Raw genomic sequence first — 25,471 nt, 5'->3', positions numbered from 1 at the left:
TTTGGGTTTGGGCGAGTTCAGCCTGACCAAAACCTGAAAGTTTAGTCTGGGTTTAGCTCCAGGTACCCGAATGTAATCATAACGCTCAACCCTACCAGTAAAACCTGTCAAAAGCTGCTGCCACTTAAACAACCATCTTCTCAAGGATCGCCTCTTACTGTGACGTCATCATGAACATCAATCAAAGAGTTAACACTCATGCCAACACTACTAACTGGTGTTACAAGTAGGGGAGGAAAAGGGGGTGATGAGCTGAACGCTAAAACTAAACTTCTTGCTGAAATCTGGGTTTGGGGACATAAATATCACAGGTGCTCCCACAAACCGGGTTGTGGGCTCACTCGTGCCCCTTGCTGCCCGCCTAGCGCCACGCTTGCGCCACTTACCTGTACCTGCTCCGGCCCCAGCATCCCGGCACGCGTCCCTGCCTCCTAGGGCACGCCTGCTCCGGCACTCGAAGATTTAAGGACCCACGCACCGCTGATTGGTGCTGGCCTTCCCCAGGAAATTGTATAAAAGGCGGTCCCTCCCAGCATTCCCCGCCGGATCTTCATGCTCTGTGCCGTTGAGAAAGCTTGTTTCCTTCCCTTGCACCAGTGTATTGATTTCCCATTGTGACCCCAGATCTGTTCCCGTTTACCCTCCTCCACTCCCAGCCCTAACCTTTGCTCTGCCTCTGACATTGACACTGTGCCACCTGTCCTGACCTCCTGCCCGGCCCATGGCCACGAACCTGCCTTCCGTTTCTGTACCTCGACTTGGTTGCAAAGTTGCACCTGTGAAACGACTTGGTGATACCATGCCGCAGCAAGACCAACCCACTTTGCGGCGGGCTCTGGTGAAAACAGGGTACCACTTAGACTCCAGTCCCAGGTGTCGGCTCAGGTCATTGTCCGTGGTGGTCCAGTGGGTCCACTAACCCTGGAGCCTTACACTGAGCCAGCAATGTTCGGCACAGACATGAACATTGCTGTTTGGGTCCACTCATCATCATTCGCAAACAATTTTCTTACTTTGTCTCAATGGTGACCACACACAATAATATAAGTAAGCCTACAGTTTCCTGTAACTTAAAGAAACAAATAAACATTTTATGAATATATTCTTTAATAGATGCAAAATAATTAATTGTGAAATTAAAAAAATCCTCAATTAGCTGTTCTGGATTCCAGAAATAATTGTTGAATCCACCTTAGGACCCCTCTTTTTCCAACTCAGAATTGACTAAAAAAGACAACCTGTTATAAAGGGTCGTCCAACAATTGTGGAAAACCACATGGGGAAAAAAGGGTAGACACGACGCTCACCATGCAGTAGTATTTTTGCGGTAAAAGGAATAGGAGGCTAAGCAATAGGTAAGTGCTCACTTGGTGTGAACTTTAGTATAGGTAAGTTATAGCCATGAAGGCCACTGCAACCCCCTGGGAAGTGATACTGCAATAGCTGAGGAACACTTTGGGGAATAATCAGTGTAGCAGCGGCAGCTGGCATCGTGCAGAGGAACACAGAGCCGGAGCATCGCAAAGAAGAAGACCTGTAGAAAGAAGGGGGCGGGGGCGTCATAAAGTTGAGGTTTTTTTAATTGACTCAAGCATAAGCCGAGTTCGGGATTTTCAGCACATTTTTTTGTCACGTCCTTTACCGAGCGGGCTCAGTATTGATTTCGATTTATTGTCCAGATTAAAATGAACACAGTGATACCAATTATGTTTTTTCTGTTTTATATACTTTATTTGGATTTTATATGTAACTGGGGGGATTAGGGGACTTTAACTTTATTTATTTATTAATTAATTTAATTAATTAATTAATTAATTAATTAATTAAATTAATTAATTTATTTCATATTATAAAATGAGACCTTCATACAATTTCTTATCCATTTACTTTGCATTATCAATTCCAGACTGACCATATTTTACCCAAATTCCGCTCTTTCCTATTATTCTTAAACCAGATCTCCTCAAAACTTTTAACTTGTCGAAACTATGAATCTGGAGAGGGAGGATCCCCATTTGCGAGCAAGACATACAATTGCTTCATTCATCAATTTAGTTATCAAATTTCTGTCCTGGGAGGATAGTCTTACATTTTTTTACAAACATCTGATGTCAGTAAATTAAAAATAAGTTCTAAGTCTTCGATAGGGGAAATGAAAAAAGACAAAATAAAGAAAACGAGTAAACGGTTCAAAAGAAGTAAAAACTTTATGAACAATATAGATGTGCATCGCTGTAATCATTTTAACCCAGAAAAATACATGTATCAGGTTAGTTGCGGCACAAAGTACATTGGGGCTAATTTAAAAAAGAAAGCAATGCAACATATTGTTTTTTTCCTTTTCCATTCTAGAAAGAGTTAAAAATCTGTGATTTCTACATACCTAAAAAAGCCATCATGCAGTGACCTTGATGGAAAAAAAGAAAAAAAAATGAGGTTACTTTGTGTTTGGCAATAAAAAAGAAAATGATAAAAGTGGTTAAGGACATTATAGGGTTAAGGCATCCCTGAAGCCGTGAACTGTAGTCACGCCCATCCGGCTCTTCCGGTTCTTCATTGCCTTCACATTTATAACTACAGAGGAGCTCAGCACAGACAGAACTCTAGTCCCAGGGGCACAGGATGGCTCTGAGCATTGCAGCCACGCTTCTCCTGACCACTGGGGTCACCCTACTAATCTATCTTATAAAGTGGTGGCATGGGGTAAGACAGAAGAACCTACCTCCAGGACCTACACCTCTACCCATCCTGGGGAATCTCCTACAGATCAGCACTTCTGAGATACCACAGTCTTTACTTAAGGTACGTTCTATCTGCTTACCCGAGGTTATGTACATTAATTACAAAATTACATAGCAATTACTTTAATAAATATGTGATCAAACCATCATATTTGTACACACATGTTCATATAATCCCACGCATTTGTACCCTTCTATATCCACACATTTATATACTTATATACACACACATAAAGATCTACCCTCATAATCACACACATTTATACATAGTATGTACCGTATGAGTGTATACACAGTGGGGGTCATTTACTAAGGGCTCCGCGGCCGCACTTTCGTCCGGTTTCACGACTTTTTCCATTTTCTGCCGAATTCCGTCAGGATTTTGGCGCACGCGATCGGATTTCGCCGCAATCGAGCTGGCTTTCACGCGACAGAAATCGGGTGGTGTGGCCTTCTGGAAACCCGACGGATTCGGAAAAACCACAGAATTTAAAAACCGAATTGTGTCGCAAAATCTATCACTCACATGCACCGGGGATAGGTTGGTGAAATCCGGCGAACCTCGGCGGACTTCAGCGCAGCAGCGACACCTGGTGGACATTGGGCGCACGACCTTAGTGAATCGCTGGAAGACCCGAATCCTCGTTGCAGAACGCGCCGCTGGATCGCGACAGGAATGGGTAAATAAATGACCCCCAGTGTATAATGTATAAACACACTGGGGGTCATTTACTAAGGGCCCGATTCACGTTTTCCCGACGTGTTACCCGAATATTTCCGATTTGCGGCGATTGTACCTGTATTGCACTGGGATTTTGGTGCACGTGATTGGATTGTGGCGCATCGGCGCCGGCATGCACACGACGGAAATCGGGGGGCGTGGCCGAGCGAAAACCCGACGGATTCGGAAAAACCGGCGCATTTAAAAAAAGAAATGTGTCGCTTGGGACGTGCTTACCTTCACTCAGCCTGAGCCGGTGAACTCCAGCGCGTTCAGATGCTTTTCAGCACAGCAGTGCCACCTGGTGGACGGCGGAGGACCTACCTTGATGAATCACGGCCCAAATCCAGCGCAGAGAACGCGCCGCTGGATCGTGAACGGACCGGGTAAGTAAATCTGCCCCACTATATACACACATAACATATTCATACATAGGGGTAGATCTGCGTCGACGTATGATAGCGGCAACGTCTCCCTTTGTTGTGCCGGATATATCAAGACGCTTAGGCCCCTTGATGCACCTGGTAGGCGGCGTGGCCGTCGAGCGACACTATGCCTGGTCGGACTCTTCTATGTGTTTGTAGAGTATATACTTTACAAACACATAGTAGAGTATATATACACTGAATATACATACATATGCAACATAAAGCATACATACACACACATATAACATATAAACACATATATGGCATGTACACACACACAGCATATACACTGCATACACACCATAAATACACATACAGCATATACACTGCATACACACCATAAATACACACATACAGCATATACACTGCATACACACCAGGAATACACACACAGCATATACACTGCATACACACCATAAATACACACATACAGCATATACACTGCATACACACCATAAATACACATACAGCATATACACTGCATACACACCATAAATACACACATACAGCATATACACTGCATACACACCATAAATACACACATACAGCATATACACTGCATACACACCATAAATACACATACAGCATATACACTGCATACACACCATAAATACACACATACAGCATATACACTGCATACACACCATAAATACACATACAGCATATACACTGCATACACACCATAAATACACACATACAGCATATACACTGCATACACACCATAAATACACATACAGCATATACACTGCATACACACCATAAATACACATACAGCATATACACTGCATACACACCATAAATGCACATACAGCATATACACTGCATACACACCATAAATACACATACAGCATATACACTGCATACACACCATAAATACACATACAGCATATACACTGCATACACACCATAAATACACACATACAGCATATACACTGCATACACACCATAAATGCACATACAGCATATACACTGCATACACACCATAAATGCACATACAGCATATACACTGCATACACACCATAAATGCACATACAGCATATACACTGCATACACACCATAAATACACATACAGCATATACACTGCATACACACCATAAATACACACATACAGCATATACACTGCATACACACCATAAATACACATACAGCATATACACTGCATACACACCATAAATGCACATACAGCATATACACTGCATACACACCATAAATACACATACAGCATATACACTGCATACACACCATAAATACACACATACAGCATATACACTGCATACACACCATAAATACACATACAGCATATACACTGCATACACACCATAAATACACATACAGCATATACACTGCATACACACCATAAATACACATACAGCATATACACTGCATACACACCATAAATGCACATACAGCATATACACTGCATACACACCATAAATACACATACAGCATATACACTGCATACACACCATAAATACACACATACAGCATATACACTGCATACACACCATAAATACACATACAGCATATACACTGCATACACACCATAAATACACATACAGCATATACACTGCATACACACCATAAATACACATACAGCATATACACTGCATACACACCATAAATGCACATACAGCATATACACTGCATACACACCATAAATGCACATACAGCATATACACACAGACATACTGTTTATAGACATCATACACATCATAATTTATTATTTATTCATGCCGTGCCCCGGGCCCATCCCTTCTTACCGCCACTTGGTTCGGGCGCTGGTCTCCTCTATAGATAAAGTGGTAGTAGCTCCTCCAGCCTCTAACATTGGCGCCAGGTCACATCTGTCACGTGATGAGGGCTGATGGACCAGAAGGTGGGTGGCTGCTTATTTGGAGGGTGGGTGAGCTGAGCAGGTCCGGTATATCCCAGGGGCACGAGGTGAAAGATGGGCCCGGGGAACAGAAATGTACTAGAGAATACCTCTGCCTCCGCTCCACTGTGGAGTGGAGGGGGGGGGGTGAGTTGGGATTGGGTTTTGGCAGCGTGAGTGGAACGGTCTCCATTACAATACATAGACTATGTATTGGCCCCTGTAATAAAGTTGGGAGCATGCAGACCTGGGAGCTACAGGCCCCTACACCTTGCAGGCCCCATAGTAGCCACTACCAAAAAAAAGTTTGCTCATGTGAAAATGGGTTCAGGTCTTATTTATAAGTTGGGGTTACATACACCCTTCTAATATATTTTTTTCTGCAGCTTGGTGAGAAGTATGGACCTGTTTACACTCTCCACATTGCAAAATTCAGGACAATAGTACTGATCGGCTACGATGCTGTGAAGGAAGCCCTGGTGGACCACAGTGACGCATTTACCGATAGGGGAGACATGGGAACAGGAGAGTTTTTTACTAAGGACTTTGGTAAGGTGATGATGTAATAACTATAATAAAAATTAAAGGTAATGTTTAGGATTGCAATGTGCATTATTCTGTGTATTATAAAGGCCATACATGATATCTGACAAAATGGAAAAGGAAAAAATTATTTTAAGGATCTTTCACCGAGTTCCACAACTTCAACTCTGACGAGTGCCACTCTATTTAAGCTTAATGTGAAATTTCAAATCAATGTCATGATTTTCAAATCTCTAGTGTCAGATGGGCTGAGCCAGGCCATCGGCTCCAGCCCAAGACCAACAATCTTACTGCAGAAAGACATATTAGCATAATGAGCATTCAAACTATGCAAATTAGGCTCACTACTTTGCCATTGGCGCCTTTGCTCAACTAGAAACTATGGGACCTACCATCTGTAGAGATGAATGATTACTCCGGAGCAGTGGTGGGCATCGAAGAAATAACAACTATTCCAGCATCAGTAGAACAATGTCCATTAATCAAAGGTGCAACTAAAAGAAAAAGGCGTGACCTAAAATTCAAAAGATGTTTGATGCAAAAGAACTTATCTTAGAGTCTGATAATTCAATAAGATTTCACGAGTTTCCATCATCTTCTAGGACTGAACACTATAATAATGACCACCATAGATAACAATGTGAATATAACCCGAGCATGTGGACAGTCATTATAACCCGGCTGGATTGTGCTCCAGTTTTTAAATAATTCTAATATGTGGATATTTGTGTAAGAAACTCTTTAACCACTTTCCCTTTCCTACAGGGGTGCTTGCCAGCAATGGAGAGCGGTGGAAAATCCTTCGTCGATTTTCTTTGACAACTTTGAGAAATCTTGGAATGGGAAAGCAAAGCATTGAGGAAAGAATCCAAGAAGAAGCCCGATGTCTCGCTGAGAAATTGATGAAAGATAAAGGTGATTGGAGATTCATAAATATTTGTCTTTTGGGCAAAGATCTTGTATTAGAGTTCACCCTCAACTTGGTCTTCGGGCAATTGGTTTCAGTTTTTTTGTTCTTCCTCTGGATCAACATGGTAGAATTAAGAATTACTTTTTCTAGCAACAATATGGAATTTTGTGTTATGGGCATCCGACTATTTAACGAACCCAGTTTGACTTTGGGCTCTATTCCAGGGAGATGTCGAAGTGACCTCATCATTCTCCAGCCTATACAAGGATCTGGGCTTTATTGAAATGGAATTACCAGATCTCTGTGTCTCAGAGTAGTCATGGTACAGGTAGCAGCTGAACAAGGCAAGTTAAGAGACACAAAAGAAAGGGAGTCAGGCAGAGGATGATCAAAGAAAGACTGAGATCAGAACCAGCAGCCTGCGTCACAATGGTTTTCACCAATGAATCACAAAGGTCAGAGACAGAATCTTGGGTCAAGAACATGATAATAGCAGTAGAAAATACACATATGAAGAGATTTATTAGAAGTGTCTGAAAGCAGAACAGTCCATTTGCCCATGGCAACCAATCAGAGATCAGTTTTTATTTTATAAACAGCGGTGGGAAAATGAAAGCTGATCTCTGATTGGTTGGTATGGGCTGCATTGTAGTCTTAAATTTGTTCGCTATCTCACAGCCAGTGACTAGTACTAAGGCTGGGGCTCTTCTAGCCAGAAAATGGCTAGCACTAACCCCAAATAATTACCCCAGCACTCACCGCCACCAAGAGTGTTGGGAATTCATGGGTGCTGTCGGTACTCAAGCATCTAAGGTGATGGTTGGGCACTAGGGCAGCAGGATTAGGCTGCCATGATTTAATGGCCATTACTTGAGACACCCTAGTGCCTTCAGCTTGCTGTTGCTTGTTCTATTTGGCTGGAGAGGAAAAATAGGGGGGGGGGGGTCCACATTTTTTAAAAATAAATACATAATTTATTATGGTAATGTGTGGTGGATCTGGACATTAGATCAATGGCTGATGCAGCCAATATTAATTGTGTCCATTTTTAGTTCACAGATGCTAAGCACCAACAGCCCTTCCATGTATTAATCTTTATCATAGTCTATATATTCCAAATATCTGAGTAGTGTTACATAGTGAGAGCAGTGGGGCAGATTTATAAAAGGTGTCCTAAGGTGAGACAGTGGAGAGTTAGACGAGACATAGACTAGACCGTCTACACCAGGTCCATGTAAGTGTCTGGTGCTGGGTGATAAATCTGGTGCAGTATAAGACTGTCTAGTCTGCACCTCCTAGTATGTTGGCTTATTTTACGCCATAAAATTAGGACAAAATTCTTTTGGGTTAGCAGTATATTTGGTGCATGGACCTTTTTGGTGTGAGACCATGCCCTCTTTTCATAGGCCGCTCAACTTTTGTGGTGCTAGTCATAGGAGAACCAGAAAACTGTCTAAAACCCTTTATAAATGTGGTGCATCCATTTTTTTAGTGCAAACTACGCCAGAATTCTGTCGTAGACAAATTGATAAATCTCCCCCAATGACTTATTATCTCTTTGTATCTATTTACAGACAATCCAATAGACCCAACACATATATTGAGACTCGCTGTTTCCAATGTCATCTGCTCTGTTGTGTTCGGTGAAAGATTTGACTATGAAGACCAAAAAATTTTGACTCTTTTATCACACATTCATGATCTTACCCTGGTCTTCAACACTAGTTCCGGGCAGGTACTTACTACAAAGTATCTAAAATGTATAATGGTAAAACATAATTAACACAATTAAATGATATTTCTTTACTTTTGCAACTTCAGCCCACGTGGTTGAATGGAAACTACTAACAACTATTTTTGTTTGATAAGTTGACAAAAAGTGAATGACAAACATGAGCAGGCTTAGACTACACAGGGTTTCTTTGTAGTCTGTAACCATGGAAACACAGTGGTCTGCATAGGACCTAAAAACAGAAGTAAAACTACAAACTACAAACTTCATGCAAAACTACATGAATCAAAAATGCAGAAGATAATAGTAAATCTTGAAAGAAAATGCTTCTTTGCCCTTTTTCTTTTCCTTCTTTTCCGTCTACTTTGAGCATTGTGTCGAAATCACATTTACAGTATAGATAATACACGTCACTCAACATTGGTTACACCGGGTGCTCAAGAAGGTCACAACACCATTTGGATTCATGTAGAAGAGACTTTGAAGCAATAGTTTTTTATTCAAGCGAGTAAGGAATGGCAATCAAAACAATAAATGCATCGTTTCGCTCTATATACATCAGACCTTCATCAGGCATGGATTGCAAGTTATAAGGAAGCGAAAGAAGGAGCCCAGTGATATGAAGTAGTGTAAGGGGTGAGTGAAATATGCGGGAACACTTCTCTGCCGGATGATCCACATATCTCATTCTCCAGTTGCACTACAGTGGTCATAGCTAGAGATGAGCGAGCACTAAAATGCTCGAGTGGACGTTACTCAAGTCGAACTTTTTCTGATGCTCGAGTGCTCGTCTCGAATAACGAACCCCATTGAAGTCAATGGGAGACTCGAGCATTTTTCAAGGGGACAAATAAAATGTATCATTTTATTGAGAAATAAGGAAGTCAGTCCTTTTTCTTGTTTTTTTTTATTCAATGGAATATTCGTGGACCTTCAAAAAGGAGAATGACCCATGTTAAACATCTGCAATGTGTTCTTCACACATATTGTTCTTCACATACTATTTTGAAGAACACTGTTCTGCACTAATGTCTTCTGATAAGTTAGCATGTATGGAAACATCTGCAATGTGCTCTTCACTGTGTTCTTCACTGTTCTTCCCTGTGTTTCCTTAAGTGAAAACTCGTTATCGAGCAGGCAAAATACTTGTCCGAGCTACGAGCATCAAGCTCCGACAAGTATACTCGCTCATCTCTAGTCATAGCACCACAGGCTCCTTCTTTCGCTTCCTTATACCTTGCAATCCGTGCCTGATGAAGGTCTGATGTATATAGACTGAAACGTTGCATTTATTGTTTGGATTGCCATTCTTACTCGCTTGAATAAAAAAAGTATTGCTTCAAAATGTTTTGAGGAGTGCCAAGTCTCTTCTACATAAATCATATTTACAGACCTTTACAGATCTGTACTTTAGGAGGCTTTCAGAAATACCACTCACTGATTGAGAAGAAAGGAGCAAACAAATGGAACATAGAGACGTTTTTCCTTAATAAAGTCTGAGGATGCACTGATTGGTGAAGATTTATTTATCCATCCGAGTCGCGATCCCCGATCCAGACTGTCCGCCGGAATGCACAGCCTCCATCCACGTAGATCCTGCACCCGAGATCCTGCATGTATCGCTCCCCACTCACGTCCGCCGCAGTTCACCATCTTCTTCCCGATGTATGTGACACAATTTTGAATGTTAAATCCTGCGCTTAGTCCAAATCAATTGGTTTGTCCGACGGCCATGCCCCCGATTTGTGTAGCATGAAAGTCAGTGCAATTGCTCCAAAAATCTGATCACATCGCAAAAACCAGGTGAATTGCAGCGCAAAAGGGAAATAGTCGGGAAACCCAACGGAAATGCGGTCTGCGGACCATTAGTAAAAGTGCCCCATTCTGTCATTTTTATTTTTCACTCTGACATTTCTGTTGTGAGCACTGGTTTATGCTTCCCGGATGTCTGAATTGATTCTGCACCACACATATTGGAGTCCCCTTCAGCTATGCCCTGGTTCTTCAGTAGCTAACAGACAGTTAATGACTATGTGCTTATCTAATCACCTTCAGGATCAGGAGCTTCATTGTATTATAAGCTGCTTCTGACCAATTCTTTTAGGATCCTGGCTTCTACGCGTTGTTTTTTTCTAATCTCTGCATTTTGACCTTCTGTCTGTACTCAGACTGTTGTTCTGACTTAAGATTTTGTACTACTTAGCTCTCTTTGTTGTGACCGCCTTATTTTATTTTATTTTTTGTCTTTTCTTCTTCATCTTTTGCACTTTGGCACAGGGAGAGAATGTCTTCTCATTGTCCCTTTCCCCAAGTTGGGAAGTGGCTTTAGCGTTAGGAGCCACTGTCTTTGTCTACAGACCCTGCCCTACATAAAGTATATAATTATCATCTGCACATTTAACTTCTAAAACTAAAAAAAGGGTTGTAGTTTTTTAAATTTTTTTAATTGCATGCATTAAAACTTTTCAAAAATATTTCTGTCAAGGAAAAGATGTATTTAAAAGTATAGAAATGTCAAGTATACTGTACAATGTATATAATATGTAACAAAACTATAAGAATAATATTTATTTACCATCACTCTTTCACTTTTTTCCGGATAAGCTTTTGAACATGTTCCCGAAAATAATGACCCGCATTCCTGGCCCTCACCTGAAGATCTTTACAATCATGAAGAAACTGAAAGAATTCATAAAGGAGATGGTGAACACCCACCGAGCCACTCTGGATGAGAACTGCCCCAGAGACTTCATAGATTGCTTCCTCATAAAGATGAAACAGGTACATTTGTAGATAACCTTGGACTTTGTGACCTTTGCCCCTGTTTTTACTGCTTTTATATCTATAATAGGTAGATATGTAACCAAAACATACATGGCACTTTGCTGATATTTTGGCAAATTTTAAAATTTAATAATATTATTTTTTTTAGGAAAAAAAGAATCCAGATACAGAATTTCATGAGAATAACTTAGAGGCAACAATATTGGATTTATTCTTTGCAGGAACAGAGACGACAAGTTTGACCCTGAGATATGGATTTCTTATTCTCCTGAAATATCCAGAAATACAAGGTAACTGCCTAATGTGGTTTTTATTATTATGTTTGTGTAATTCTAAACACTTTATTACATTTTCCTCAAAGGTGGTGAAGTAGTACACAATTCATGTCATCAAACATGGACACTAGCATTAAAAACATAGCAAGAGGATCTTTAGGGCATTTTTTAATTTTGGGCCCAGGAACTTTAAACATATCTGAGTGCGAAGTCCAACAATATTTGAAGGCCTGGGGAAGCAGAGTGGATATCTTATTTTATTAAAAGTACAATGTGAAAGTGTGTTTCAGAAAGGGGCAGATTTACTTACAAGGTCCTGTCGCGATCCAGCGGTGCGTTGTCCGATGAGGATTCGGGTCTGCGGGGATTCACTAAGCTCGTGCGCCCAATATCCAGCAGGTGTCTCTGCTGCGCCGAGGTCTGCCGGAGTTCACCTTCTTCTTCCTGGTGCATGTGAGTGTTGATCTTGCAACACAATTCCTTTTTTAAATTCCACAGTTTGTACGAATCCGTCGGGTTGTCTGATGGCCCGCACCCTGATTTCTGTCACATGCAAGCCGGTACCGATGTGCCAAAATGCGATCGCATGCACCAAAATCCCAGGGCAATTCGGCACAAAACGGAAATCGTCGGGAAACCCATTGAAAATGCGTCCAACGGACCCTTAGTAAATGAGCCCCAAAGACTTCTTAAGGTGGGATATCTATCAGGTGATGAACCATTAAAGCAAAACATGCATAGGAATTTTTCACTAGTTAAGAGAAGGAGGTCGTTACGTTTTCACATACGTTCCACAATGGATTTATCCCACCCATTTTTGGGATGGTGGGAGGGTTCAGTGGCAGCTAACAAACCATTGTACATCACTAATTTCTCAAAGTCTACAGTAGTTGTGTCTCAACTACTATAACCCATTTGGTAAGTTTTTGTTCTGTCCAAATAAAAAGGGGAAGGAATGGCCTAAACCTGCTGCACCTCATCTGTGCACATTTCTTCTTCTCTCAGAGCAACTAGCACATTCATTTTTTGAGGTTTCTCTTTTGATAAAAAAAAATACAACTGAAATATAATACTAGATTAAAAGAAAAAAAAATAATTCTGATTTCAAAATCCTTAGAGAAGCTCCATAAAGAGATTGACCAAGTGATCGGCAAGGATCGCTGTCCATCAATAGAAGACAGAAGTAAGATGCCCTATACAGACGCCGTGATCCACGAGATCCAGAGATTTGCTGATATTGTCCCTTCAGGAGCTCCTCATGCGGCCAGCAAGGACACAACCTTCCGAGGATATCACATTCCTAAGGTTCAGTATAATGGTCTTCACAACCTTCTGACTTCATAAGCTCTTCATCAACTTTTCTCTTGTTTTTAATCAGTGTGTATGTTTCATTGCTTAGTATCTCCGAGAAACTTACCTTCGGTGGAGGTCTAAAGGTGTGCTAAGTCCTCAAATCTTTCTCTTAACCAACAAACCCTTCTGCTTTCCTTTATACTGTACTTGTATTTTCAGGGAACCCTAGTGTTTCCAGTCTTGACCTCCGTCCTGAAAAGCCCCAAACACTTCAAGAACCCAGAAGAGTTTGACCCTGGACACTTTCTTGATGACAATGGTTGCTTTAAGAAAAGTGATTCATTTATTGCATTTTCCACAGGTGAGATAATAACATGCTATAGTCTTAAGTTAAGTAGTAAAAATAAGAGTTCTAGGGCTAAAGTAAATTATCAGATTAATCTGGACAGAAGACAGGAGCGCACCACCCATGAGGCAACTTGACTCCATTAATAAACCTGGACTGGGCTCGGTCCAAGAATGGGCTGTGGAAGGTCTGGTCCCAAACCATGGCCAAAGAACTCATACTTAAAAAGGATTCTATACTTACCTCCAACTTCTTCTTCCTGCGGTGGCAGTGCCCTGCACATACGCACACACTATGTCGTCACGCGGTGTCGCGTGCATAGTCTGTGCATGCCTGCAGGGGCTACCAGGAAATGAAGAAGATAGAGCCATGGGAAGAGGATGCTATGTATGGAGCTATGTATAAAGTTGATTTTTAGGGGGTCTCTGCAGGGTAGAGGATGCAGGTGGTGGGATCCTGCAATAAGTGGCCATTCCTCTCTCATTGATCTACAGGGAAATCAGACATAACATTCACTTGTACCCATTGAAATCGCTCTTCACTCTGGAACCCCCCACTCAGAGGTGTAAATAGAGGTTTAGCATAGGAGGGGGGAAAGTGGGCCTCCAACCCAGGTGTACCAGTATTCCACTATACAGTGAGCATATACTGGTAGATACTGGATCTCGTCAGGCCTTCTTATTAATAATCATAGTATATAACAATCTAGTTGTCACGGGTGCCCCTGTGACCCATTTCTCGGGTCGCAGTCGCACCTGCATGCCCCTTTATGTCACTTGCCTCGTCAGATTCCAGTGCTGTCACCTGCGGCTTAGCACGCGCTTGAGTTGGCTCTGTAAAATTTAAAGGGCCAGTGCGCCGCTAATTGCCGGTGGCCGACGTCCCCAACTCTGATCCCATGCTGCCCGTCCTGACCTCCTGCCTGTCCCCGACTACGATTCTGCTCAAACTCTCCTTGGCTGCCATCACGTACAAAGTCGCACCTGTGGAACGACCTGGTGGTACCATGCCACGGCAAGTCCGACCCGCTTTGTGGCGGGCTCTGGTGAAAACCGGGTGCCACTTAGGCTCTGGTACCAGGTGTTGGCTTATGTCATTGTCTGTGGTGGTCCAGTGGGTCTCCCTCATTGGTTGGCCTTGACTTCTCTGCTCTCTCTCTTTCAGGAAAACGTATATGTCTGGGAGAAGGTCTGGCCCGCATGGAGCTCTTTCTCTTCCTCACCACCATTCTGCAGAAGTTTACTTTAGAGCCCACCATAGACAGAAGGAATCTGAATATAACACCAGAACCCAACACCAATGCATCAAGACCCCGTACATACCAGATGAAAGTTGTCCCTCGTTTTTAAACTGAATACAATTGAAACTGAATACAAACTGAAGATATTCTTGCATAAAACATGCTATACCTCAAATAATAATAATTTTTGAACAAAATCTAAAAGAAATCAAAGATTTATTTTTAGAAGATCAACTGTTTTATATTTTACTTTTATTAGATTCCTCACTTATGTATCACTTGACACATCTGTGGATTTATCATAATTCAGACAGGTCTGATTTGTGTGTTTTCATGGTCAAAAAGTCCATAACTGTGACATTGGGGGATATTTATCATACGCTGGCGCTCGTGCGCCAGCGTATGATCGCCCCGCCGCTGCAAATTCGCAGCCCGATACATCAAGAGGCTTCTGCCTGGCGTAGAAAAAAACGCAGCCGGCGACTTTTCACGTTTGAAAAGTCGCCGGCAGCAGCGAGTGACAGTAACGCCCCGCACCGGCCCACTCGCGTCCGGCCGCGCCCCCCCGCTCGGTCGGCCGCACCCCCCTTCACGCCCCTTCACGCCCCACTGGCATGAAGGTGGTGGATTGGGGAAAATAATCGCAAAAGCTAGCAATAAGCTAGCATTTGCGATTATTTTAGGGCCTCTGCGCCACTGGCGGTGCGCAGAGGTCCTGATAAATATGCCCCATTGTTTGCACAAAAAATGGACATTTTCAGACATGATGCAAAAAAGGAGCAATTACGGGCTTGGATCTTTTTGCATCAGACCAGTCAGAGTTGTGATAAATCCCCCCAATACACTTTAATTATTAACATCTGTAATTTTGTGTTTATAAAAACATTGGACCATTCCTTGTCTCTTGTCATATTGTATGCCATATTTACTGGGACTTTTTTTTTGTGTTTAGGCTGTTAAAAATAATCTTTAGTTTTTCCTGCTGTATGTGACTAATTTTTATTTCTTTTTCATGTAGCCAACATTACTAATACACGTTTAATGGTTCAAACCAATCTTCAAGCTCCCAAACTACCCCCTAGGAAACCAGCACTTTCTAAACTTTTCATACATATTTTTGATGTTCCCCAACAATCTGTAAATTTTTGGAGAAAGTCAATATTTCTTGTGTGTTTTTTTTTCAGCAGTCCTGGAAATATTGTAATGGATACGGAGTCATTGGGGGTTATTTATCATTGTTTTTTTGGCTTCAAAATTCTCAAAAAAGTTGCATTGAGTTTTTTTGCAACTTTTCACTGCTAAAATGTCTCAAAGCTATTACTGCCACTTCAATTTTCTGGCATGAACTACTGCAAATGCAAAGCTGTGTAAAGCCAGACTTGGGACTCCAGACCCCTGCTGGTGTATGTACTGGGACTTTTATGCATATTGTAACTTTTGAAAAAATAATCCCAGGCAGCAAATCGAGTATAAGAACATTTAAAGGTCTAAAGCAGCTTTGATGAATCTGAAGGGCAGCCGAGCTCCAAAGACAGACATAGGAGTGTCCCAAAGAGCTTATGTGGTTCAAAAGTAGAATAACAAAATAAATGTTGTTTTGCTGTAATTTTATTTATTTTTAATGATGTTACTGGGAAATTCATTATACATTTAAAGCCTAAAAAGAAACAGAATTTAATTGCAGTTTTTAAATATTTTTTCCCTCAATGAAAGGGATGGTTAAAAATTGCAACTTCAAAAAATAAGCCCTCGTACGGTGATATTAATGAAAAAAAAATTAAGCTGTTTTGTATTTTGTAGTAACAAAAATGTCAAATGTGACCTGGTCAAGAATGGGTTAAGGCGTTTAGAGTCCATAATGCAGCGTGAACTCTAGACACAATCAGCCCTTGTCTAGGACGTGTTTCCTGTTGCTCAATAATATAACATCTAGGAATACAGAGGAGCTCAGCACAGACAGAACTCTAGTCCCCGGGACACAGGATGGCTCTGAGCATTGCAGCGACGCTTCTCCTGACCACTGGGGTCACCCTACTAATCTATCTTATAAAGTGGTGGAACTGGGTGAAACACACAAACCTTCCCCCAGGACCCACGCCACTTCCTGGTATCGGGAATATCCTACAGATGAACACCTCCGAACTACCGCAGTGTTTAATTAAGGTAAGTACCACATACTTACCTGATATATTACCCTTTATTTTTTGATTATGTCAAAAATGTAAAGAAGAGACCCGGCGAGATAGACAGATACAGGGAGACGGAGCACTGTAATTGGTAATCTCTGTCAGCCCCATGGAGATGAACAGGGCGGCCCGGACATGCACGTCCTGCTGCACCACTCTTTTCAGAAGAGATGAGGGGTCCGACTTGGGTAATCCAGACCCCTTGGTCATCACTGAGACCCCCACCAATAAGTAAGTTGCTTATTGTGTGGCAAAGCCCCTTTAACCCCTTCACGTTCCATGCCGTACAGAGGGGCGGGGTATTGTGTGAAGCTAGCACCGATCGCGGGTATTAACTCTTCCTATGCCTTTGGCAAAGCTGCCATCAGCATTTAAAAGATGGCGGTACATGGAAGTTGCCATCTTGGTTCCATTCTTCGCTGCCCCAAACATAACCGGGGTTGGCAAGCGGTTACCATCATGACAGCCTCGGGTCTTTGGCAGACTCGAGGCTGTCTGGTTTCTGCAGAATCGTTACAATGAGCCAGTGGCTTATTGTAATGAATACTGTGCAAAAATGCAATAAACTGCAATTCAGTAGTATTGCAGTATATGCTATGAACAATCAGTCCATCTAGGGTTAAAGCACCCTAGATGGTCTAAAAATAGTTTTTTTTTTAAGTTTCAAAAATAATAAAATATTCGAAAAACCTAAAAGTTCAGATCACCCCCCTTTCCCTGGAAATGATATAAAACGTAATTTTAAAAAAAATCACAAACACGATAGTTATCAGTCTCATAATTTCCAAAATATAAAATATAAAAATGGTTATTGGCGGGGGTAACCTACAAAAGAGAAAGAATTAAAAAAAATTTTTTTTTTTTTCAGAGCTGTCCCCGGCTTTCTGGCAGGGATTCTGATTTATGTCTCCTATATTATGAGCGCGCATGCGCGGGCTGCCCCATTGATCTCTATGGAGCTGACGGAGGTTGCCGAGTAACCCTGTCACTGAGACCCCAAACAAATCAGTATGTTAGGCCCTATCCTATGGGACAACCCCTTTAAGAAATCCAGAAGGCTTGTCCTAAGCCCTTACTGTAAGGGCTAGATAGGATCCTTTGTTCTAGATAGGATCCTTGTATCTAAGTAGTCAACTCCTGCTCAGGTAACAATTCCCTTGGGTCTTATTTACAAGTTGGGGTTTTATGCACCAATCTTATATATTTTCCCTCAGCTTGGTGAGAAGTTTGGACCTGTCTTCACCCTCTACGTTGCAAGTTTTCGGGGGATAGTACTGATTGGGTACGATGCTGTGAAGGAAGCATTCTGCAGTGACGCATTTACCGACAAGGGAGACCTGGGAACCGGAGAGTTTTTTACTAAGGGCTTTGGTGAGCTGATAATGTAACGATTATAATAAGAACAGTGGATATTTCCTGACTAACTAGATTGTAATTTACCTTTCATATAATTCTAGTTGTTGGATATTTAATTTAGAAACTATTTATTCCTATTTCACCAAATTAATGTTATTGTTAGTATTATAAAAAGTTTTACAAGTTTCCAATATAATTTCTGTATCAATTCCTTACGATTCTCTAGATCTCTGCTTGCTGCCCTTCTAGAAAAAGCTTCTATTTTTACTTCCAGTGGACAAAAATCTGACCATGGTCACACAGGTGCACGGCTCGTTATATCACACAGGTGCACGGCTCGTTATATCACACAGGTGCACGGCTCGTTATATCACACAGGTACACGGCTCGTTATATCACACAGGTGCACGGCTCGTTATACCACACACAGCTCTGATTACTCTCCATGATCGCAAGGTGCACCTGTGTGATATAACGAGCCGTGCACCCGTGTGACCATGGTAAGGTTTTTGTCCACTGGAATTAAACATAGAAGCTTTTTCTAGAAGGGCAGCAAGCAGAGATCTAGAAAACCGTAAGGATTCGATACAGAAAGTATATTGGAAAATTGTAAACATTTTTATATTACAAACAATAACATTAAAGTCACGTCTGCACCTCCTGTCTCTTCTATCCGTGCCAGTAGGGTTAGGAGATTCTGAGTTTTGTGTATCCTGCAATCTGAACTAGGTTCTAGTGGCTATCTGACAGATGTCAACCACACCCCTCACTCTGATTCTGTCTTGTAAGAGTTAACACTGTGGACCTGTAATTGGTTGCTCCTTCCAACTGTGGCAGGGCTGAGTATAAGTATCCTCACTCCTTGCTGGTCACTGCTATCTTGCTATGTTCACTCGCATGTCTCTTGTATTCTCTTGTTTCCTGGTTTCTGATTTCTTGCCTGTGTATTGACTATTCTATTTGGATTGCGATTTGGTTATTCTTATTCCCGGATGTTGCCGACCCGGATTGTATACCTGGCCTTATTATGTTTTGTCTGTCTGTATTGTTACGTGTTCACATCTTACCCAGTGAGGGAACGTTGCCCAGTTATTGGCCTCCATTTAGGGGGGACCCTGTAAGTAGGTAGGGTCAGATTGGGGTTCTCAGTGCCAGGGCTCACTGTCCTTGTTTTGTGTCCTGCCATTACAATTAATTTGCTAGAATGGGAACATCCCTTTAACCACTTCCTATAGGAATCGCTAACAGCAATGGAAAAAGGTGGAAAATCCTTCGTCGATTTTCTCTGACAACTTTGAGAAATTTTGGAATGGGAAAGCGCAGTATTGAAGAAAGAACCCAAGAAGAAGCTCGATGTCTAGCTGAAAAATTGTTGAAGGATAAAGGTGAGTGGAGATTCAAAAATATTTTTCTCCTGGGGTAGGCTTTCATATTAGATAGCTGTTGACACTCTAGTTGCACTTGGGGCAGTAGGCCGGTGTCTCACATTTTTATGGCTGTCTTGGCTGGATTAAGTTGGGACTCAAAGATCTTTGTCTTTTTACAACCTTGGTAAAAACAACATAAAATTAATTGTGATGGGCATCAAGCTGGGTCGTTGACCTTGGGCTATTCCCAAAGGAGTTGTCTAGGTCACTCCATCTCTCTAGGTCACTCTGTTTCAAAGTAGTCTTGGCATAGGTAGAAGCTAGTCATGCAGAGGATGATTGAAGGAAGGCTGATGGGTGGGCAAGCGGCATGAGTCAAACTTTATCACTAGTGGACAAAAAGTGTCAGGAATATGGAAGATGAATAGCAGCAGAAAGGACACATACTGTATAGGACCTTAACCCTCAGGCATCATCCTATGGGGTTTTCCCGAGGACCCTTTAAAGGGATATTGCCATTTGGGTATTGCCATTTAATTTAATACATATGTATACATTTCTTCAATTGCATGCATGTTATTAAAAAAATAACCTGTTTTAAGATAATTTCCTATAAATGTAACCATGTTGTCCCCTAGAAACAAGATAGCTGTCCTTGGATACGACCATCACTGCACTCAGGTAGCCATGGTCAGACATGCACAAATGAGTGCAGCTTGATCAATCACTGCAGCAGCAGTGGTCAAATCCAAGGACTGCAATCTAATTCCTAAGGGACCATTTGACTACATTTATGGTAAATTATCTTCAAACACGTAAATTTTTTAGTAACATTCAATTAAAGAAATATGTATACATAAATGGCACATGAATTGAATTAAATGTCAATACGCAGATGAGAATATCCCTTTAAGCAAATGTACGTCGACCCCTAAAGACCACCATGGGACAGGAAGAGCTATCATCAGAAGGCATTGCCATTACACTACGTTGAAACTGAGCATGTCTTCTCTTCCCCAAACTTTGCAATTGGAAGGTTAACTTTTTCTATGCACCAAACACTACATCAGATCAGTCTATGGGGGCCATTTACTAATGGCCCGATTCGCGTTTTCCCGACGTGTTACCCGAATATTTCCGATTTGCGCTGATTTCCCCTGAATTGCCCCGGGATTTTGGCGCACGCGATCAGATTGTGGCGCATCGGCGCCGGCATGCACGCAACGGAAATCAGGGGGGCGTGGCAGAACGAAAACCCAACAGATTCGGAAAAAACGCCGCATTTAAAAAAAAAATCTGTCGCGGAGCTTGCACTTACCTTCACTTAGCCCAGCTCGGTGAACTCCAGCACATTCCCATGCTTTTCAGGGCAGCAGCACGACCTGGTGGACGGCGGAGGAACTACCTTAATGAATCCCGGCCGGACCCGAATCCAGCGCAGAGAACGCGCCGCTGGATCGCGAATGGACCTGGTAAGTAAATCTGCCCCTATATCTTCTAAATGTATTATATCATATAGTAAAATCAATGCCTAGTCACATCTTTGTATCTACTAACAGACAATCCAATTGACCCAACGTACATATTTCGACTTGCCGTTTCCAACGTCATCTGCTCCGTTGTGTTTGGTGAGAGATTTGAATATGAAGATCAAAGATTCTTGACTCTCTTGTCTCATTTTCATAATCTTAACTTGATGTTCAACACCCGTTCGGGGCAGGTAGTTATTACAAAATATCTCAAAGGTATAATGGTACCTAATGAGCATGGATTTACAAAATTAAAATTTTTTGCATTTCTATATTTACATTACGGTTTTCTTTGTATTGTATGTATAAAAGCGATAATTGTAAAGGTGGACATCCAACTTAAAGCCATAGATAAGTTTACAGTACGACGTATTAGATATGGAACCAAACCCAAAGAAAAAAATGATTTTTCTATTAATTTTTTCCCATAAAGCTTTTTAATATGTTCCCAAAAATAATGGCCCGCATTCCTGGGCCTCACCAGAATATCTTCACAATTACGAACCAACTCAAAGAATTCATGAAGGAGATGGTGAACACCCACCGAGCCACCGTGGATGAGAACTACCCCCGAGACTTCATAGATTGCTTCCTCATAAAGATCAATGAGGTGCGTCTGTACATAACCACAGATTTTAAGACACTTTCCCTTGATTTTACTGCTATTATATCTAGAAAAGGCAGATTTCTTATTGGCCTAAAAATTAATGACTTATTTTATTTATTTCAGGAAAAAAACAATCCAGACACAGAATTTCATGTGGAAAATTTAGAGGCAACAATATCGGATTTATTCTTTGCGGGAACAGAGACAACAAGTTTGACCCTGAGATATGGGTTTCTTATTCTCTTGAAATATCCAGAAATACAAGGTACATGACCTGATGTGGTGTTTCTGTTTGTTTTATGATAAATACTTTATCACACTTTCCACAAAAGACATGTAAAGGTAGTAGTCACACATTGGGGGGATTTATCACCATGCCCTCCTGTTTCTTGTACCCCTTTTAGAAAATGTTATTTCTCCATTTAGACTTTTATTGTCTCAGTTGAGACAAAAGTCTGAACTGAGACAAAAATGTCTCATAGAACTAACAGAAAACAGACAATGGGGCTCATTTACTGAGGGTCCGAATCGCATTTTTCCGCTGGGTTTCCCGAATTTTTCCGCCGAATTGCCACAGAAATCGGGGGGCATGGCCGTCAGAAAACTCGACGGATTATGAAAAAACGAAGAATTAAAAAAAAAAATTGTGTTGCAAAAATAGCACTCACATACACCGAGACGGAGGACGTGAACTCCAGCGGACTTCAGCGCAGCAGCAACACCTGGTGGACATCGGGCGCATGACCTTAGTGAATCCTGGCAGAACCCGAATCCTCGTCGGAGAAAGCGCAGCGGGATCGCGAATGGACCGGGTAAGTAAATCTGCCCCATTGTGACAGTAAATTCTCCCCATTGACTTTTGTGTAATTAGGTTTCAAAAAATAGCAAGTGTTTCGAAGGGGAATATGTAGGATTTTTTATCTGATCCCAGGATCCATCAGCATCTCTGTATGTCAGGAATTGATATGAGAAAATCAAATAGATTTAATTAACTGAAGTGTTACCAAATTTATTGGAGGATTCCGTTTAGGTCTGAATTTATTCGGTTTGAATTAATGTTGATCCAAAAGTCCTATAAATTAGTATATAGCCCACTTTAGTGAGCCTAACACGTGCTCGCCTGAGTGGCTGCTCCTGCCTAGGCACACCAAGTAGAGTACAACATGGCAACATTTAACCTGCCTGATGTGATAGGATAGAGGGAGGGGGCAACACTGCTTCCTGATGCTGTAGGAGATGGATGAGTGTTCATAGAGAAAGTGTAGAAAGAAGTCGATGATTGCCATATGGGCTTTGAATCCAGGCTGAAAAATGAGTGGAGGTACCAAAAGGACCTGGCCGTGTTGCTGGGGTCCTGCCTCACTAGTATAAACATTCAGCCAGTGGGCCGTTAGAGAGGTGTATTGTAGTGAAGTCAAGACTTGTAGGGGCTATAATATTCATACAGCCCAAAGCCCATAGCAGTCTTAATTCGACCCCGGTCATATCTACCATAAGGAGAGCTGTGGCTGTGGCCTCACATCTGCAGGAGTTATTTTTTCAGTCCTAAATATAAATTTTGGCTCTATAAAAAGAGTAGGCGTCGTGTAGACCTATTGCAGACTTATCACTTATTGCGTAGACCTATCACATGTTGAGTTTATTTTTGCTGAAAACAGACAAACAATTGTAATATAATATCAGACTAAAAAAAAAAAATCATTTTTGTTCCATTTTATGGAAACGTCAGAGAAGATCCACCAAGAGATTGACAATGTGATCGGCAAAGGTCGCTGTCCATCAATTGAAGACAAGAGTAAGATGCCCTATACAGACGCCGTGATCAATGAGATCCAGAGATTTGCTGATATTATTCCAGTAGGCCCTCCCCACCGAGCAAGCAAGGACACAATCTTCAGAGGATATCACATTCCTAAGGTGCACATTTTTTCTGTCTTGTCGGACACAAAACTGGTGCAGACCCTTTATAAATACATGAGTAAGCAGTATGGAACTTCAGGAGGTCAAAAGTTGTAATGATTTGTCTTGGATCAACAACCAACCAGCCACGACTTTTAACCCTTCTGGTTTTTTAGATGTACATGATTTACTCTTGCATTTTCAGGGAACCTTGGTGCTTCCAGTCCTGTCCTCTGTCATGAAAGATCCCAAACAATTCAAGAACCCATATGAGTTTGATCCTGGAAACTTTCTTGATGACAACAATTGCTTTAAGAAAAATGAAACATTTATCCCATTCTCTACAGGTGAGGGGGGCTTCTTTATCCCTTCATTTCAGTGTTGGGCCCCCAATTTGACTCGTTATTGTGTTTGTTTGCTCTCTTCCTTTCAGGTAAACGTGTATGTATAGGAGAAGGCCTGGCCCGCATGGAAATGTTTCTCTTTCTAACCACCATCCTGCAGAAATTTACCTTAGAGCCCACCGTAGACAGAGACACTTTGGACATAAGACCGGAACCCTTGAGTAATGCAACCAGACCTTCTACTTACCAGATGAAAGTTCTTCCTCGTTTCTAAGCTTTGGACACGTTTTGTTTTCAAAAAGTAAACATTCTACAACTGAAATTCAAAGGGAGGGATCTATCACGTGATGTAAACTCCGCCCCTCTAGCCACACTAAATGTATCTAGAGACTCCGGCCTCCTGATTTATCTGGTGGCCGGTATGCCGCCAGACAATCCTATCATGTAAAATTGCATTTGTAACCTGAGCCAAAATTTCTGACAATTTTAAGGCTTGAACACCAGAAAACTTTCGAACAAGCACTGCTAAATTCCCCCGAAAGACTTGTTTTTAGAAGATTGACTTTTATATTATTTTTAACATATTCGCCATACATGAATCACTTTACACAATCTACCAAACTTCTGCAATTATTTTATGCTAAGAAAAACATTGGACTGAATTTTTCCATTGGGTTTTTCCATCGTTTTCAGGGATCGCACCACTGGGACAGGGATTTAGGAGGGGATTGTGTCGCATGCGATCGGATTTACTTTTTCAGTAAAAAATAAAGAGTTAGGGATATACGGATACTTGCTGTATAAGACTACACCTCTTCCAACGCATAAAAATAATAAAAAAATCAGATCTGCTTTCAATTTCAATTAATTCATTCCTTTTGTACAAAAAATATGAAAATGAGATGACGTTTGGTTGTCACCATTTTGAGGACTGTAAGGCCTTTTGATCAATTATTATTACATTTTTTATGTGAAAGTGGACATCTGGAAGCTATTTTACGTGGTTAAACGGCTGATTAACTGTTACTAATTTGTTATAGATCAAAAATTTGGGGACGTGGCGATACCTAACATGTTTATGTGTTCCCCTACATCAGCCAGAGTGCTCCAGACAGTAGCCACAGTGCCCCACAGCTGTTAGAGTGCCCACTAAAGTAGTCACAGTATCCCCCAGTGCAACCACAGTGCCCCCATATTATCCACAGTGTTCCCATAGTAGCCACAGTCCCCACCACAGTATCCCCCACAGCTGACATAGTGTCCCCCCCAGCTGCCACAGTGCCCTCCACAGTAGTCA

At 41.6% G+C, this 25,471-nt stretch overlaps 2 protein-coding genes across 2 annotated transcripts; both read left to right on the top strand.

Annotated features, from left to right (window-relative positions):
- The first annotated feature begins 2,544 nt into the window (after positions 1–2,544).
- On the top strand, positions 2,545–15,046 carry LOC140077973 (cytochrome P450 2G1-like). Its single transcript, XM_072125668.1, has 9 exons — positions 2,545–2,802; positions 6,150–6,312; positions 7,072–7,221; positions 8,791–8,951; positions 11,553–11,729; positions 11,881–12,022; positions 13,125–13,312; positions 13,520–13,661; positions 14,811–15,046. Exons 1-9 carry the CDS (start codon positions 2,623–2,625, stop codon positions 14,993–14,995), a joined length of 1,488 nt encoding a protein of 495 aa, XP_071981769.1. The 5' UTR covers positions 2,545–2,622; the 3' UTR covers positions 14,996–15,046.
- A 1,754-nt stretch (positions 15,047–16,800) lies between these two features.
- LOC140077982 (cytochrome P450 2C23-like) lies at positions 16,801–24,834 on the top strand. The gene is made up of 9 exons (XM_072125681.1): positions 16,801–17,049; positions 18,287–18,443; positions 19,664–19,813; positions 21,355–21,515; positions 21,758–21,934; positions 22,055–22,196; positions 23,661–23,848; positions 24,036–24,177; positions 24,264–24,834. Exons 1-9 carry the CDS (start codon positions 16,870–16,872, stop codon positions 24,446–24,448), a joined length of 1,482 nt encoding a protein of 493 aa, XP_071981782.1. The 5' UTR covers positions 16,801–16,869; the 3' UTR covers positions 24,449–24,834.
- The last annotated feature ends 637 nt before the right edge of the window (positions 24,835–25,471 follow it).

The sequence above is a fragment of the Engystomops pustulosus genome, chromosome 9 (genome assembly GCF_040894005.1).
Source record: "Engystomops pustulosus chromosome 9, aEngPut4.maternal, whole genome shotgun sequence".
Lineage (NCBI taxonomy): Eukaryota > Metazoa > Chordata > Amphibia > Anura > Leptodactylidae > Engystomops > Engystomops pustulosus.
The sequence above is the reverse complement of the archived record's forward strand: the minus strand, read 5'-3'. Positions and strand labels throughout refer to the sequence as shown.

What these genes read in the sequence shown, in the direction of transcription:
- LOC140077973 (XM_072125668.1), top strand. Translation starts at nt 2,623, where the DNA reads ATGGCTCTGAGCATTGCAGCCACGCTTCTCCTGACCACTGGGGTCACC. An exon ending in GAGGATATCACATTCCTAAG is followed by an intron (nt 13,313 to 13,519) that starts GTTCAGTATAAT and finishes TTGTATTTTCAG; the next exon opens with GGAACCCTAGTGTTTCCAGT. An exon ending in ATTTATTGCATTTTCCACAG is followed by an intron (nt 13,662 to 14,810) that starts GTGAGATAATAA and finishes TCTCTCTTTCAG; the next exon opens with GAAAACGTATATGTCTGGGA.
- LOC140077982 (XM_072125681.1), top strand. Translation starts at nt 16,870, where the DNA reads ATGGCTCTGAGCATTGCAGCGACGCTTCTCCTGACCACTGGGGTCACC. An exon ending in TCCTCATAAAGATCAATGAG is followed by an intron (nt 21,935 to 22,054) that starts GTGCGTCTGTAC and finishes TATTTATTTCAG; the next exon opens with GAAAAAAACAATCCAGACAC. An exon ending in ATTTATCCCATTCTCTACAG is followed by an intron (nt 24,178 to 24,263) that starts GTGAGGGGGGCT and finishes TCTTCCTTTCAG; the next exon opens with GTAAACGTGTATGTATAGGA.